Genomic DNA, 15,547 nt, shown 5'->3' with positions numbered 1-15,547 from the left:
AATCAGTGTGAATATTGACATAATTTTGATTAAATTTGATATTATTTTAGTTAATATCTAAGTCTACACCATCATAATGAATTGAAAGGCATTCCTGTATCTGAATAGAAGCAATATGGAATGTTATTTAGTCCACCTGAAATTATAAAATTTCTGACACATAATGATTTTTACTATAATATAATCTTTCTTTTTAGAAATATTATCATACTAGAACTATTTCTGTACATAATAATAGAAAAAAAGAGAGACAATTCACTCTTCGGTACCACAGTTTTGAAACATTAAAAACATGTTAATGTTCCTCTTCTTCAATTTAGTAATGTTAACCTATACATAAAATACCTAAGTTAAGGGAAAATTGTACTGTATAGCAGAGAAAGCACTGCTTTCAGAGTCAGTGGCCCTCTAAATGCCTTTCTTTCTAAATCTATTATCCTATATTCTGTAATGTGACTTTTGTGACCTTGGATTGGTCGCTAAAACTGAATTTCATTTTATTATTTGGTAAAATGAAAGAGTGAGAATGAATGGCCTTTGAGGTTCCCTGCAGCTCTAAATATTTCTACAATTTTTTAAACATATAATTCTTCTGTACACATTAGCAGTTGATCACTATTTGAACAAAAATCTAGAAATATCATTTTTATGTTCCTATGAACCCTATTTATATGCATTACAAAATCATATCTAATGCTGAAGCATACTGAACTCTATTGAGAATTTTCTTATGTAATGCCATGTAAAGATAAAAAACCTTTGGGTGTATCTGAGAGTGTATCCTTCTAGATCACCATCTAGATCAAGATAGATAAATTAGAAATAAAGACTAGTTATAGCAAAAACAAAAATTATAAATTCATCACCCTCTGAACCTCAACTGTACTTCACACAATTCTTATTCAGTAATTGTTGTCTGTGACTATTACTGTATAATTAGAGAAATATTTATCTATTGTATATAAGGACAATGAGCTGGGTTAAGAATCAAATAAAGAAAAATGTTGTTGGATTGCACTTGTAAACTTGTACAGTGCTCTATGACAGCAGACATCCTGTCGATCCCAAAACCTATTTCTTTAACACCAATATTCTCCCAGAGGGGCAAGAAGAATAGGAAGCATGGAACACCATAATCTCTGAAGAATTAAAATTACAAATAGCCCAAAGGGCAATAGAAAGACTCAAGCTACAGCAAGTTATCACTCACAACATGTTTAAGAAGTGGTGTAAAAGATGTTTTCAAGAATATGTGTGACTGGAAAAGAAGGTGGGCTGGTCATGAAGTGAGAATGAAAGAGAACAGATGGACAGCCCAAATGGCACTATATCAATGGAAGGAGTATCCATAGTCATGAAATCACACCTCCACCAAAGGACCTAACTACAAAGAAGATGGGCAAGTATTTTTTTCCTATAAAACAGCTAGGGATAGAATTCAGCAAAATAAGTAAATAAATTCACTTTAAAGACCTATACATGTTATTATTTGATAGTTTAGGCATAAGGGTTTCCAACATGGATACAAAGTGAACTACTAGCCATTAATTTCAAGTAAATCACTTAAATTCTCTAAACTTTAGTTCCTTCATCTTTGAATTCATATAGTTCTCATTGTGTAGGATTCTAACAATTTTATTGAATAGAAGAAAGAAGACTTGGGAACAGGAAAATAGTGGAAAAGAGATTTATCTGGAAGCAATACACTTTTATTTTCACTTCTTTCCCTCCTGAAATTATTAACACATACACAAAATAGAATGAAACACTAAGCCTAAAAATTTTCTTTAACCCTTAACATTTGAGAATTTAGAAATTGCTATTAAAGAAAGGTCAACTCTACTCTTCATGCCTCCAAAGTACAGTAACAGATGGAAAATAGATGGCAAAAGGATGTAAGTTACTACATGGTACTTACCTGCAGCTAAAATGTAACATACACACACACACACACACACACACACACACACACACACATACACACACACAGAGAGTAGAAAAGAATTATATATAATGTGGTAGAAAAATTACTGGATTTAGGGTCTTAAGTTCTGTGCTCAAGATTCAGCTATGACATTTACTACCTGGTTGAAAATGGGTAAGTTACTTAGCCTCTGAATGCCACAGTTCTTTTCTCTGTAAAATGAGAGCACTGGATAAGATGATCTCTTTCATTTGTAAATATTATTATTCTATAATCCATCCAAGAGTTTAGAAATGCAAAATGAAATTGTACATTATTCCTGCCCTCCAGGAGCTTATACACTAATGGAGGAAATAAGTACATAAATAAGTACAATACAAAAGAGAGGCCTGAAAGGAATGTGAAAAAAAAGGGACATCACCTTTACCTTTGGTAATTAAAGAAGGGTTCACAGAGTGGCTCCACCTAAGCTGAGCCTTAAAAAAAGATTTCACCTAGCAAAAATGTGAAAAGAAGGTATTACAAGTCATGAAGGGTTGCCTTCAGGAGTACATAAAGGCAAGAGAAAACAGAATGAGATGGAGAAATAACTAATAGTCCAACTGGGCTGGAGCATAAAATCAAACAGAATTTGGTAAATGGAGGTAAGTGGAAAGGTAATTAGAACTGCAGATAGCCTTATAAGGCAATGATGCAGAGTTTGTATTTTAATTTATAGAAAACTGACAGTCATTGAAGGTTTTTGAATGTAGTAGAATGGGCACTACAATGATTATTTTGACAGCTATAAAGACAGACTGGACAAGGATGAGAGCAAAGGAAATAGTCTGGAGGCTACTACAATAGTATGTATAAAATATAATGAGACCACACTTATGGCTAGTGGCCATGTGAATGAGGAGTAGTAAAAAAAAATGGAAGATACTGCCAAGTGAAAAACTGTAAAATTTGGCAACTGACTGGAAGTGAGAGGTATATAAAAGAGAAGAGCCAAAGAGGATTTTGAAGTTCTGAGTTATCATCATCATCATCATAATTAGCATTATATAACACATGCTATATGCCAGACCCTGTGATAAGCAGTTTAAGAATATTATTTCATTTAGTTCTCACCACAATTCTTAGGTGTAGGTGCTATTATTAACCCCATTTATTGAAGAAACTGAGGTGGGCAAAGGTTAAATGACCTGCCCAGCATTGGATAGTTAGTGTCTAAGGTACATATTTGAATTCCTGTCTTCCTGATTCCAAGAGCAAGCATTCTGTTCACTTGTGATGCTATCAATATGTTAGAAAAGGGAATAGATTTGGACAGTGTAGGCATAGATATTTTCAGTTTTAGACAGGTTAAGCTTGAAGTGTAGCTGGAGAGCATGGAGAGATATTCAACGGTCAGTTAGAACTATGGGGCTGGATCATAGGGGAGAAACAAGGCTGGAAACATAGATATGGGAATATTCTACTTAGTGATAATAATTAAAACCAGAGGAGTGAATACAGAAGAGCAAAGAGAACTGAGAATAAAGGCTTAGGGGACACCTGTATTCGGGAGACCAGTAAAAGGACAATGAACAATCTGAAAAAAGCCAGTCTGTTGTCAGGTACTGTCACTCCTCCCCATCTTTTCTTTTCTATTCCCCCAGAAAAGAACAACAAAAACCAGTTACATTATCCTAAAGATCACTAGGAATACATTTAGCTTTTTATTCCCTTGGATAAATGAACCCTGAGACTTATGATTAAGTAAAAAGGTCAAGGCAGCAAGTATAATATTACTCTTTCTAGAAGTTTTGTAGTAAAGAGGGGAGAGAAATAAGATGAAAATTTAGATTAGAGGATCAAGGAAAGGTGTTATTTTTTGTTTGAGTGTGAGACCTAAACATGTCAGACACACAGAAAGAAGCAAGGGAGGGACTGAAGACAAGAGAAAAGGAAAAGAAACCATCAGGGTCCCAAAAGAGCCAGGAAGGTATGGGATCCATAACACAAGTGGAGGGATTGGCCATGGTAAGGAGGTAAAACATCTCATTATCATAAAATAGGAGAGGAGAGGAAAAGATAAGTGAAAGGAGAAATTAGAAAACTTAACTATACATCCAAAATCATGACTTTGTGGCCCTATCATTCAGAGAAGTTGGTTTGTTGATACAAATAATGATTTGAAAAGTCATAAATTATAAACAAAAATAAGTCAAAATTAAAGCAAAATTAAGTTCTATAATTACCTTTCATCATTTGCTCTTCAACAGTATAAGTGTGTGAATGTATGTGTCTGTGTGTGTGTCTGTGTGTGTGTCTGTGTGTGTGTATCTATGTAAGTACTCTGATATTTTCAGACACCTTTGTTGGCTAAGCCAGCTATCAACTACCACATTTAAATAAACTATCACTTGGACTTTTCATCTGTCTGAGATGACACAAGTGACGTTCTGCTAGAAGAAAGAGTAACAAATTAAATGAAACTCCTTTCAACCCTATGAGGTAAGATAAGCAAAAACATCCTTTATTCCTTTTTGCTTGTCAAACTAAGGGGCAATAAATGGATGACAACCAAATCGCAATTTAGCAAGCACCTTTGTAAAAATTACAATAGTCAAATATAGTATACATGTAGGGCAACATATATGCACACCATATTTGTCTATTGTAATTTTTACAAAGATTCAGTGAGAAAAAATTATTTTAAAGTGAAATATCAAGTACTTTTTAATGTATTAAGTGCAAGAATACTACGAACTAAGCTGAATGAATTTTATTTCAGGCAAATCATTTTAAAAGAAATTTCAATAGGTTAGATCTAGCTTTCATATAATAAAGAATTTTAATATGGTAGTTATAAATTATCTTTCATAAGGTTGATGTTTACAATTTGTGTTTTTAATCCTGAGTTACATAAAACAAGATCATTTGAGGACAACTGGGACTTTTATATACAATATTATCATAATAGAAATTATGCTCAATTAAAGACTTAATTCAATTTGTGAATATACATTACTATTATAGTGATTATTTTTAGTATTAAAAAAGATTATTTCTATACAACAATTATTCCCCAGCTTGGGGGGTGGGTGGGGGGTAGAGCTACATTATCTTCATATTTACAGAATTCTGAGAGACCAAAAGAAGCTTTATCTGATATGATCTATTAAAAAAAATTTACATATACTGCAAATAAACTAAATGTCAAGAAGTCTATTTTACTAGCTAAGTCCATTTTTAAGATGTTTTGCTAAAACTACCTTAAAAGAAAATGAAAAATATGCACATGACAATAGTCTCGATCAAATGCATACCAAAAGTCCATGTTATTTGAAATGTCCAAAAAGACAATCATTTGGGTATTGTGCACAGTTCAAACATAAGAAAAGTTAGATTTTAGTTAAAAAGTAGGTTAGCAATGAAATGCATTTTATTTTAATCATAAGGTCAATAGGGGTCTAATGCAAACAAAAAGAATTCTAGTATCTGTGATTTAGGGATATAGATTCTCTTTTTTTTCCTCTTCAATCCTTTTTTCAAAAAGTAAATTCACAGAACTATTGAACAAAAACCATGCACTGTTTTAAAATTGTCTGGATTTGTTTTGCTTCTAATTACAATCAAATAAAAAAGTTAAAGTAGAAAATATTTTTGAAGTCTACATGCTCTGTCCTGTGCTTTGATTATCACTGAAAGGCACTGAATAGCATTTGTCCCTAAAACAATGTTACTTACAACTTTTATTGTACCAGTATGGTTTAGAAACTTAACCCTATGTCAAAGGCAAAAATTATCAAATTAATCTCTAAATTAAATGTCTTTTTAAAAAAACTCTACTCTTAAAACTAATGTTTTTTCAACAATTCTCACCAGAATTCTAATTTAACATACAATCATTTTTGCAAAAAATGTCCTACACTGAGACTTCTAACAATAATTCTAACTCAGTATATGTACCCACTGAATGCTAGATGAATATTAACATAAATGACTGACATCCATAAATTCTTACGTTGTATACTTTTTTAAGCATCCATAGTTGTACAAAGTAGATTGCCAACAAATTAAACACCATACTATTTAAAGAATATATATGTGTGTATGTGTATATAAATATACATATATACATACATACAAGTATACACATACATACATGTGTGTATGTATGTGTATATATAAAATAGAACCCTATCCTCTTTTTTTGGTTTACTGGAGGAGAAGCAAAGTTCAACCTCATCCATAAAAAATTTTAGTAGGGGGAAAAAACAATTAAATCAAAGTCTTTATTTCTATTCTCTTTTTACAAAAATATATTCCCAGGATTTATTATTTTCCACATTTTCTCCTTTATCAATATATCTCAAGACAAAATATTTTTTTATCTGAGTAAAAGGAAGCTAACAGACATCAATGTGAATAATTAATCTTGCTAATTAAACAAACTCAATAAAGAAATCCAAGAAAATTAATGAATTCAAATGAATGAATGAGTTCAAAATATGATTTCAAGAAAACCACTTAACTCTTTTAAAAAATGTACTTTTCCCCAAAAATGTTCTTTCTACTCACCATCCTGATTCATGGTATTTCTATCATTCAAAGGTTTCTCTGCAAAGTATCCCAAAGCAGTCTTTTACCACTATTTATCACATTTCAAAGAATGTGAATAACTTAGAGATGCGGTCCATATAACTATTATGAAAGGCATGTTGCAGAAAAATATGGACAAGGAATGAAGAGCTAGTCAAATATCATGGAACCTCAGGGGTCCAGACACAGCACTAGAAGATTTTAATTCTCAGTATCTTTACACTGCTTCCAGCCTTTCCAAATCATATAGAAGCCATACAAGGACCAATAATAGCACCAGAACATTTGCCATCTGCCTCTGAAATAATACTATTTTCTTAGTCACACTGATGAGGCAATTAATTTAAACAGACCAATGTCTTAAATAGATCAATTTATAGTGAAGTTGTTACACAATACTGAATAGGCTTTCCAGGCACATTTTAACAGAGGGCTAAGAGGGAAGAGAGAGCAATGAGCTTAAAAAGAAAATGGCAGTTGATTTAAAAATTTAGAAAAACTAAGCTTATTGAAAGTTTTCTTATGTACTGAGGTAAATAGGCTTCACCAAAGAGACATCTTCATTTAGTCAATGCCTAGTTAAATTATATATCCTTCAGTTTCATAGCAATACTCTAAAATATATCCTCTCAAATACTTATATTTGGAATACATCTGGCATGTCAAATTATTTGGAGGACTGTGGTTTTAAATGTATTGTTGGAGGTAGTATGTTTGGAAAGAACTCATTTATCATTCTAGTGCTTCATAAAGAATCAGCATAGAAAACAAATGTAAGTTCTAGTCTGCTGCTACCATAGAGAATCAATAGTCATCTATTTAATTTGCTAAGACAATGTAAATTAGTAACTTCCAACCAGATGTGTGATGTACACATCAAACAAACTGCAACCTGTTCATTATGAAAATCCTGTCAGCACACACAGAGCTGCCTGATGATATTTTATCTACTGTAGTTTCCCCATTAGTGGTTATGAAAATTGTCCTGAGGATTTCTGTACGAAGAAATGGGCGTTATAAACCCATAATGGTGCAATCAATTTCAACTATTCATCTTTTATATGTAGACTTATACAGGCTTCTGTGTGTTTCTGTGTCTTTTCATTTGGGAGGGATAAAACATTCAGAAAAAAAATGTGACATACTATTTTCCGTCAATAAATCATTTATCTGTAGTCATTAAGCCTCTTTTATTTAATGTACAGTTTCTACCCTCTTTCTATGGCAGTGAAGAAGTATGAAAAGTGAAAAAAAGACAGAGTCAACAGAAAAAGAAAGTGCGCATTTACTAAAAAAAAAAAAATTCAAAATGACTCTAAACATAAATTAAGCTTACCCATTGGGAGGTCTAACTGGCACTCTGGTCATTTATATGGGTCTATGTGACTATGTAGCCTGCTGTTTGATAAAAAATGATTACTAACCACAGGCACCCACAGGATAACAGGATATATATAATACTGGTGATGTCTCAGACATACAAAGCTCCTTCTTCAAGTATGTAAGCTTCCTTTTCATGGTAAGCAGACCTCATTTTTCATTCTTTAATACTTTCACTTCCCCAAAGTAGTTTATTATATGAAATGTATTTTGCCATTTCCCTCATGTTTATTTTAATATCAAAAATAGCAAACATAAAATAAATGGTTACATTTTGAAGGTATGCACAGTAACCAAAATATTACTGATTTGTTCTAGTCATTAAAATCTGCAGTAATCATTACAGCATCATTTACTCTGCTTCCTAGAAAAGGAGAAAGCTAAAAAAGGTTCACACCACCAGTGATCTTTCCTGAACACTGACCCCTCATCTTAACCAAATCCACTTCCCAAGTCTAACAAGTTACATTCTTTTATCAAACAAGTTGTAGAATTGATAATATTATTACCAGATATAATATTGCCAATGACTACATTTTAAAATGTTATTATTTAAAGTAATATGAAATGAATGTATTTTTACTCATACAGTTGAAATCCATACAACACTTCCTTCCAATGGAAAAAATCCATTTCTACTAAAGCTCTTTTCTGTCAGCATTTGTATGATAAATGTCATAACCTAAAATCACAATCATTTCTATTTCCCCATCTTGTTTCTTCTCCCCACCCTTCACTCTCAAACCCCCCCCCCAAAAAAAAATATGACTTTCCACTAAGGTTTAAAAATGAAGCAAGCAGCCCAGTCCTCACAAACATACAGTACGTGCCTCTTCACCAAGAACACAACAGGCCATGTGACCTAGCATGCATTGGAATACTGGCAACCAGAAGCTATGATTATTTCCAGGGGGAAAAATATGAATCAAATATTGCAACTTCAGCCAGCCTGCTGGAGATTAGACCTGGCCCTACTGGCCCCAGGTCCTGAAGTACCAGCAGGTAGCATCCCATACACACAGATCTCATACCCTTGCAATCCAGAAGTACAAGGGGAAGAGTTAAGAGCTGAGTGTTAGCCAAGATACCCAGCATTAACTTGAGTCTCCTTTCTTTCTGTGGGTTATATTCAGACCCATTTGGTCACTTAAACCTTCTCTGTGGTTCAGCATAAGAATCACTGTCTCAGAACTCTCAGCTTTGATTGGAAACTCTGGTTAAAATTAAGAACTTCAAACCCCAAATTTGAAAAAGTGAAACAGATGTCCTGTTTGTTAACTATAAATGGCTCCTCACAGAGATCTCTGTCTCTCTGTGTCTCTGTCTGTGTCTCTCTGTCTCTCTGTCTCACTTTCTGTCTCTCTATCTCTCTTGTCTCTCTTTCTCTGTGTCTCACTCTCCTTCCGTCTCTCTCTTTTTCTCCTTCTAACTCTCTTTCTCTGTGTATGTCCCTCTCTTCTCTCTCTCTGTCTCTTTTTTACCTCCTCCTCCTCTTCCCCTCCCCTGCATTAAATTTAATTTAATGCAGGTTAAGCTTAAAAGAAGTGGAAAGCAAAATATGTACTGAGGATGAAAAACCCCTAAATCTTCCTCTGGGAAATAAAAATTAAAAAGAGCTTTATCAGAAAGATGAAAGTAGTGGGTAGAACTGTTTTCTCCCATGATTAGCCTACACTAAAAGTCCAAATTAGATAGAGTGCCTAGAGTATGCCTTTTTCAGCGCCTTCTCTCTATTTTTTCTCTTTCTAATGTAAGCATCCCAGCTGTGAAAAAAAGATGGATATAAAATAGGACGGGAAGGGGAGGGGGGGAAGAGAAGATCAAATGATACAACATATAAACCGCCAGCTTCTAGCTATCTGCTATTGTTATTCTAAGTGTGGCTGAAGCAGAAAGGGTATTCCAAAGGATCATTGGGCATCTTCCCCACTAAGAAGCCTCCCATGCCAGCAGGATGTTTATCATTGAACTTACGTGAGGACATAGTTGACGCTGACGATGCAATGGGGCCTAGAGGACCGGCTGTTGTGCACAATGGTGGCGTAGCTCTGTACCCATACCCAGCCCCCGTGCTTTGCCAGGAACCGGTAGTACTTTGTAGTCACCTGCCCTTTCACCAGAACTGAGGTGAGAGACGGGGGGAAAAAAAAGAAGCAGAGTGGGAAACAAAGAAAATCTGTACTAGGATTTAACCCCAAAACCACTCTGCTAGATTGCTAGTTTCCAGACTAACCCTAACCCCGCCCCCTCAACCTTAATGCCCCGCAGCAACAGCAACAGCTGCAGCTATAGGCTGGGGGATGCCACCAAGTCCAAGTCCTTTCCTTATGGAAGGAAGAAAGACACAAGAGGCAAAGGGATGCTGGTCGGATTCGAAAAATCTTAAATTAAATAATCAGAGAGGAACTGGGGCTTAAGGAATTGGGGGGAATCCTAAATGGGATACTAATAACCATGGAAATGAAGAGGAGAGAAAATTTCCAAAACCAAAGGATTATGCAATGTTAATTTGTATCGAATTCATTCATTCGATCCTATTGACACGCTTTCCCTTTTTGAAGGGAGATAAAGCTATTATTCACTTAGTCGATTCCTTCCATATTTGCAGTAATATGAATATGGATAATTTGGCGTTAATCATGATTCCTCCACCCCAAATTCATACTTTTCAACTACCGAAGAGGGCTTGTTGTTATCACTCTTCCTGGAAGTTAAACTCTGACTCGGATTTTTTCATCTCTTACTCTCTCCCCTGGCTCGGAGATGTAACTCTAAAAAGTGCCCCTGGACATAATCATGGATTTGGAGTCATTGCTCAAGCTAAACAGTGTATTTGTAACAAAGAGATCAAGAAAATGTTTTCATAGTCAACAGTTGTATTCCTCGTTTGAAGGGATTTTTCAGTAAACGTAAGCAAATCGGAGGAGTATGGAAACATGAAATGGGAACAAGTACGTGATTTTGATTTGTAAATTGAGTTTAGGGATTGTTGGTTGTTTTTGTTATTGTTGAATAAAAGGGGTTCCCTGTTGACTTGGAACAATTGAATATGCCCAAGTCTGCTAGGAGAAGCTAGGTCATTTTTATTTCAGTGCCAAAGGAGGCTTGAAGGTAAGACTGCCAGGCTCCTTTGGAGTTGATGATCTGTGTCTACTCCATCCTTGCAATAAAGATCCATTTTCCTTATTCTAAAACAGAGTCTTGGGGGCCTAGAGCAGTCCACTATCCCTGACGGAATTATCTTTCTGAGCAGGTGGTAGAATTGTTCCCAAAAGAGAAAGCAAAACTAGTGGCGCTTAAGTGGAAAGTAAAAGGTGAAGGGAGGGAATGTTAAAGGATGCTGAAAAATTGCTTACGCAGGTGATGAGCACAGCGCAAATGGAAGGTGTCACAACCATGGACATGATGATAAAGGGTCTTCTCGATCAGGTCCTGTGGTTCATAGCCCGTTAGTTCAGCCACCCTGAGGAGTACAAGAAGGGGAATTCAGTAGTGGGGAAATAGCACAGAAGAAGTAGGAGGCACTGTATAGACAAGTGAGAGGAAGAAGAGAGATTTCAGTCTCTTATATGGCCATCCATTCTGTACTGACAAATGATAGTAAGCAAGCCACTTCACATCTGAACCTGTTTCCTGCTCCATAACGTGAAGACAATTTTTATCTACCCTTCCAATCTCTCCCACAGATTTATATAAGGATCAAACGAGATAGCAGATATAGAGCACTTTGTAAATTCTCTTAGCCTCTCTAAATGTAGGGAATTCAGCACAGAGAATGGAATCAAACTGTTAGAGCCCAGAGGGACCTTTGTAGACCTAGATTATCCAACCTGTTTATTTCAAAGATGAGGACACTAACCCAGAAAAATTAGGATATTTAACCAAGTTCCCATCATTTAACATCTCTGCAACAAAGTTGTGATTGAACTGACTTCAAGGCAGCACGATGGTTCTCCAGCACACACACACACACACACACACACACACACACACACACACAACTTTTGACTCATATTCTTATTAAGTCTTTGGGGCAGGTTGCAAGATGTGGCATTCACATAGCAGCAACTCAGTACAATCCTACCTGGAGTCCAAAAATATGAGCTTCATATCCAGGCTGGCACGAAACATGAACATATTGCTGTGTAGTTTGATCTCTGTCACAGCACTGGGGGGCAATGAATGGCCCACAGCTACCAAGCCCACGTTCTGGTAGCAGCCATCAAAAGGGGACATATCCAGACTATACTGGCGGATCTTTAGGTAACCACTGCAGTGAATGACCTGCAAAGGAAGAAAGAAAATTAGACATTTCACCAACTCTTCCCTTCCTGCTTGAGTTAGGATCCAAGATCAGGAACGCCAGACAGGAGAGGAGTTTCCAGGGGCCCTACAGGAGCTAGCTGGGTTCTTTGACTGAAGTGCCAACCCTGACCTATAAACCAAGATACTTAGTAAAAAGTTCTGCATAAGTTTAAAATCTAAACTCCTAGATGATGAATAAATCTTTAGATTGTTTCTCTAAACAAGACAATTGTGTTAATACTTAATCATAATTTTGTAGCAATCTTGAGCAAATCATTTAGCCCCTTTGTGCCTTAAACCAATAAGTTCCCTTGGTGGGGGGAGCTTTCATACTCCCACATTTAAACCGTTTTCCATTTCTTCTCTCCCCCAAATCCTTATACATTTACTCTCCAGGTGGGCCCCTTTTTTTCAGGGAGAATATAATAATGCTTCAAGTATGTAAAATATATGTATTCTTATTTTTTAATTGTCTAAGCCTAACTGCTCTGCCTATATCGTATACATACATGATTGTCTTCAGGAATCTCATTGTCCAGAATACCCTATCACTGCAATTTGACAGGAGTGTCCATCCCTGGCAGCTGCAGCAACTGGGGTTTCAGATTGCCCTAGACACACACCTTATAACCCCCACAAGTGAGACCAGCGTTCCTCTTGGCCAAGACACACTTCATCCTCAGGAAAAAGGAACGTTCTATCTCATACTCTGGAAAAGAAAAAGGGGAAAAGGAATTTGGTATATTTTTTAACAATTTATAAGGTTCAGTCAAAGGAAGAGTGAAGGAAGGTGATAGAGAGAGATACAATGGAAGACTCTGGGGTATTCTTTACCCTGTACAAAATGGGAGTGGTAGGGCTGGTGGGCTGTGAGCACTGCAGTCATCTCATCATGGTCTGCTGGATGGATATATTCATAAATACTGTTCCCAGTCAGTTCTACCTGTTATAAATAAGGATTTCAGAGTTACCTGCATTGACTTAAGGAAAGGTTAAAGCAAAAAAAAAAATTGATTGGAGGGGGGTAGAATAAATAGGGAGGTCTTTTCCCTGAATTCTTGAAAGGGTGGCCTTTTATTCCATACAATTCTTTAAAGTTTCCCTCTAGCCCCAATCCTAATTGACCAATGGGAATAATATTCATTTAGTTTGGAAAGGAAAGATATAGAAAGGAGTGATAGGAATAGGGTATGAAAAGTCCTTGAAGTTCATCTAGTCCAAACTCCATTGTTATATAGATGGGGAAACTGAGACCCTGAAAGGCTGTCATTTTTTAAACTTTATATTCCCAAGTATCCATTCTGAATAAACATTTATTTTTAATAAATTATTTGCCTGAAGTCCCAGATAGTAAATAGAAAAATTGGGATTCAAACCCAGGTTCCCTTATTTTAAAATCATTTTACACCATGTTGGATGCTGATCTGATATGTTCCAGAAACTTCATTTAGCACCCTGTAATCATGTAAATATTGCTTCATTAAAAGATACTGTTCTACTATGTCCTAGCACTTCCAGTTTCCAGGAAAAGCAAACTCTTAAGGAGTGTCCTGAATAGAATGAAAGCCTACAGTATTTCTCATGCTCTTATCACTGCCACAAAAAGGGAAAGGATCAAGAACTAGGGAATCTGTGGATCTACCCCACCTACCTGAGAAAGACCCAGGTGGACAGATGCAGTCTCTGAAATATACATGATCTTTCCATCCGGAGCCACCACAAAGATGAAACCATCCAAGGTCTAGAAAAGTAGACAGAAAGTATGTAAGAAACTCTAGAGATGGCGCTAGGAATCTTTGGAGAGTGTTCACTTTGCAGAGAACAGAAAATAAGGCCCAACAAATATAAGACAATGTAGAGGGAATAAGAAGCCAAGAAAAAATCTTTGAGAATAGAAAGTATGCAGTGAAAAGATTAAAAGTGGCCTAAATCCTGCAGTATCTATTATATGGAAACCTTGTCCTCCAAGGTCTAATGAGGAGAGGAAATCCAGCAGGCCTGAAAAATGCACAAGAGAAACATGCAAGTGGGAATAACTATGAAGACCACAAAGCAGGAATGAATGAACTGATTTGAGTAAATTGTGCTGCAGGAAACATAACAAGGTTTGTCTGGTCAGAATGAAAAGTTGGCTTCAGGGTTTAAGAAGAGATGAGTGGTGCTGATACACATATACATAATAACATCTATTCTTATTGCCTCTTATACCCTAGGATCCATTCTATTTTCCCCAAACAAATCACATCGATAGAAAGATAGAAATATACATAGATATATATGTGTATACGTAAATACTAGGTGCTTATCTCCTGATTACATAACCATAAATAAATAAAGTTTCTTAAAGCTGACAAAATCAGTTTCAGAAAGGGTTAAGGTGTCTGGCCCAGAACAAGAGAAATCAGTTCTCAGTTTCCAAGCTGCAAACTTATTTTCAAGGCTCTACTCAAGAAGCTCATGGTGGACTTGAATGACAATTAAGGGGATGAAGGAGCAGGGGAGAAGTGTCAAGCCTAAAAATGCCAACGGGAGTTTTACTATTTTAAATATTTGCTCTGCGACTTAAGTGGGCAACGGGCAATTTAAAACGGTCTGCACTGCAAACAGTGCTATAATAGGACCTACACACTGGTCATACACATTACCTGAATTTAGTATGGTGTGCACCTGCGCATGTGCGTGTCTCTACAATGCTAGACACCAAAGATGGAATCTGAGGAAAGAAGGGCGGAGTGTACTGCATAAGGACGTTTGAAAGGGGCTGTGACAGCGAATGAAAATACGATTTGAAATGCAAATATATCCAAAATATAGAATTTTTACTTCTTTAATAGACGGTTGCGTTTCCCTATTTCATGCCTGAGTCACTGGCCTCGAAAACGCACTAAGGGCATGATTCTATGGCTGACATTGCTTCCAACATGTGCAGGCAGAAAGAGTTGTGTTTCCATGAACTCCGTTTATTCATCTTTGCTGTACCTGTCATAGGGCCCATGGAGTTCTATGGTCTCTGTGTCTCTCTCCCTCAGTTTACCTCTGGCTGGATAGAAAGAAATCTAAGAAAATAAGCCAGCGCACCTTCACTCAGCAGGCACCTAAACAAATTCCTTTCAACTTTGAGGAGTCCTTTCAACTTGCCTGTCCACAGATCACAGATGTGTGTGTGTGTGTGGGGGGGGGGGGGGGTCAGGTGAGGGCAGGAGAGATAATACAAATATTTTTAAGCACATACTATTTCCGAGATACTGAGTTATTTGGTGGGGATACCATGACAATAAAAATTTTAAAAAGAAAAACAAATTCTGCCTCATTAGAATTTACTTTAAACTAGGGCTGGAAGCCGACACAACTCTGCTCCTGCTAGCG

The 15,547-nt window shown here is 36.2% G+C and overlaps 1 protein-coding gene across 1 annotated transcript in view; it reads right to left on the bottom strand.

Annotated features, from left to right (window-relative positions):
• SIM1 (SIM bHLH transcription factor 1) overlaps positions 1–15,547 on the bottom strand; it is a 77,762-nt gene that overhangs the window by 49,324 nt on the left and 12,891 nt on the right. The window contains exons 3-8 of the mRNA XM_003769314.2: positions 13,833–13,922; positions 13,016–13,124; positions 12,805–12,890; positions 11,961–12,160; positions 11,233–11,339; positions 9,851–9,998 (exon numbers count right to left, since the gene is read on the bottom strand). Coding sequence (XP_003769362.1) covers positions 9,851–9,998; positions 11,233–11,339; positions 11,961–12,160; positions 12,805–12,890; positions 13,016–13,124; positions 13,833–13,922 — 740 coding nt within the window. The remainder of the gene's footprint in view (positions 1–9,850; positions 9,999–11,232; positions 11,340–11,960; positions 12,161–12,804; positions 12,891–13,015; positions 13,125–13,832; positions 13,923–15,547) is intronic.

The sequence above is a fragment of the Sarcophilus harrisii genome, chromosome 4 (genome assembly GCF_902635505.1).
Source record: "Sarcophilus harrisii chromosome 4, mSarHar1.11, whole genome shotgun sequence".
In the NCBI taxonomy this organism is placed as follows: Eukaryota; Metazoa; Chordata; class Mammalia; order Dasyuromorphia; family Dasyuridae; genus Sarcophilus; species Sarcophilus harrisii.
This window is presented reverse-complemented; position numbering and strand designations above follow the sequence as displayed.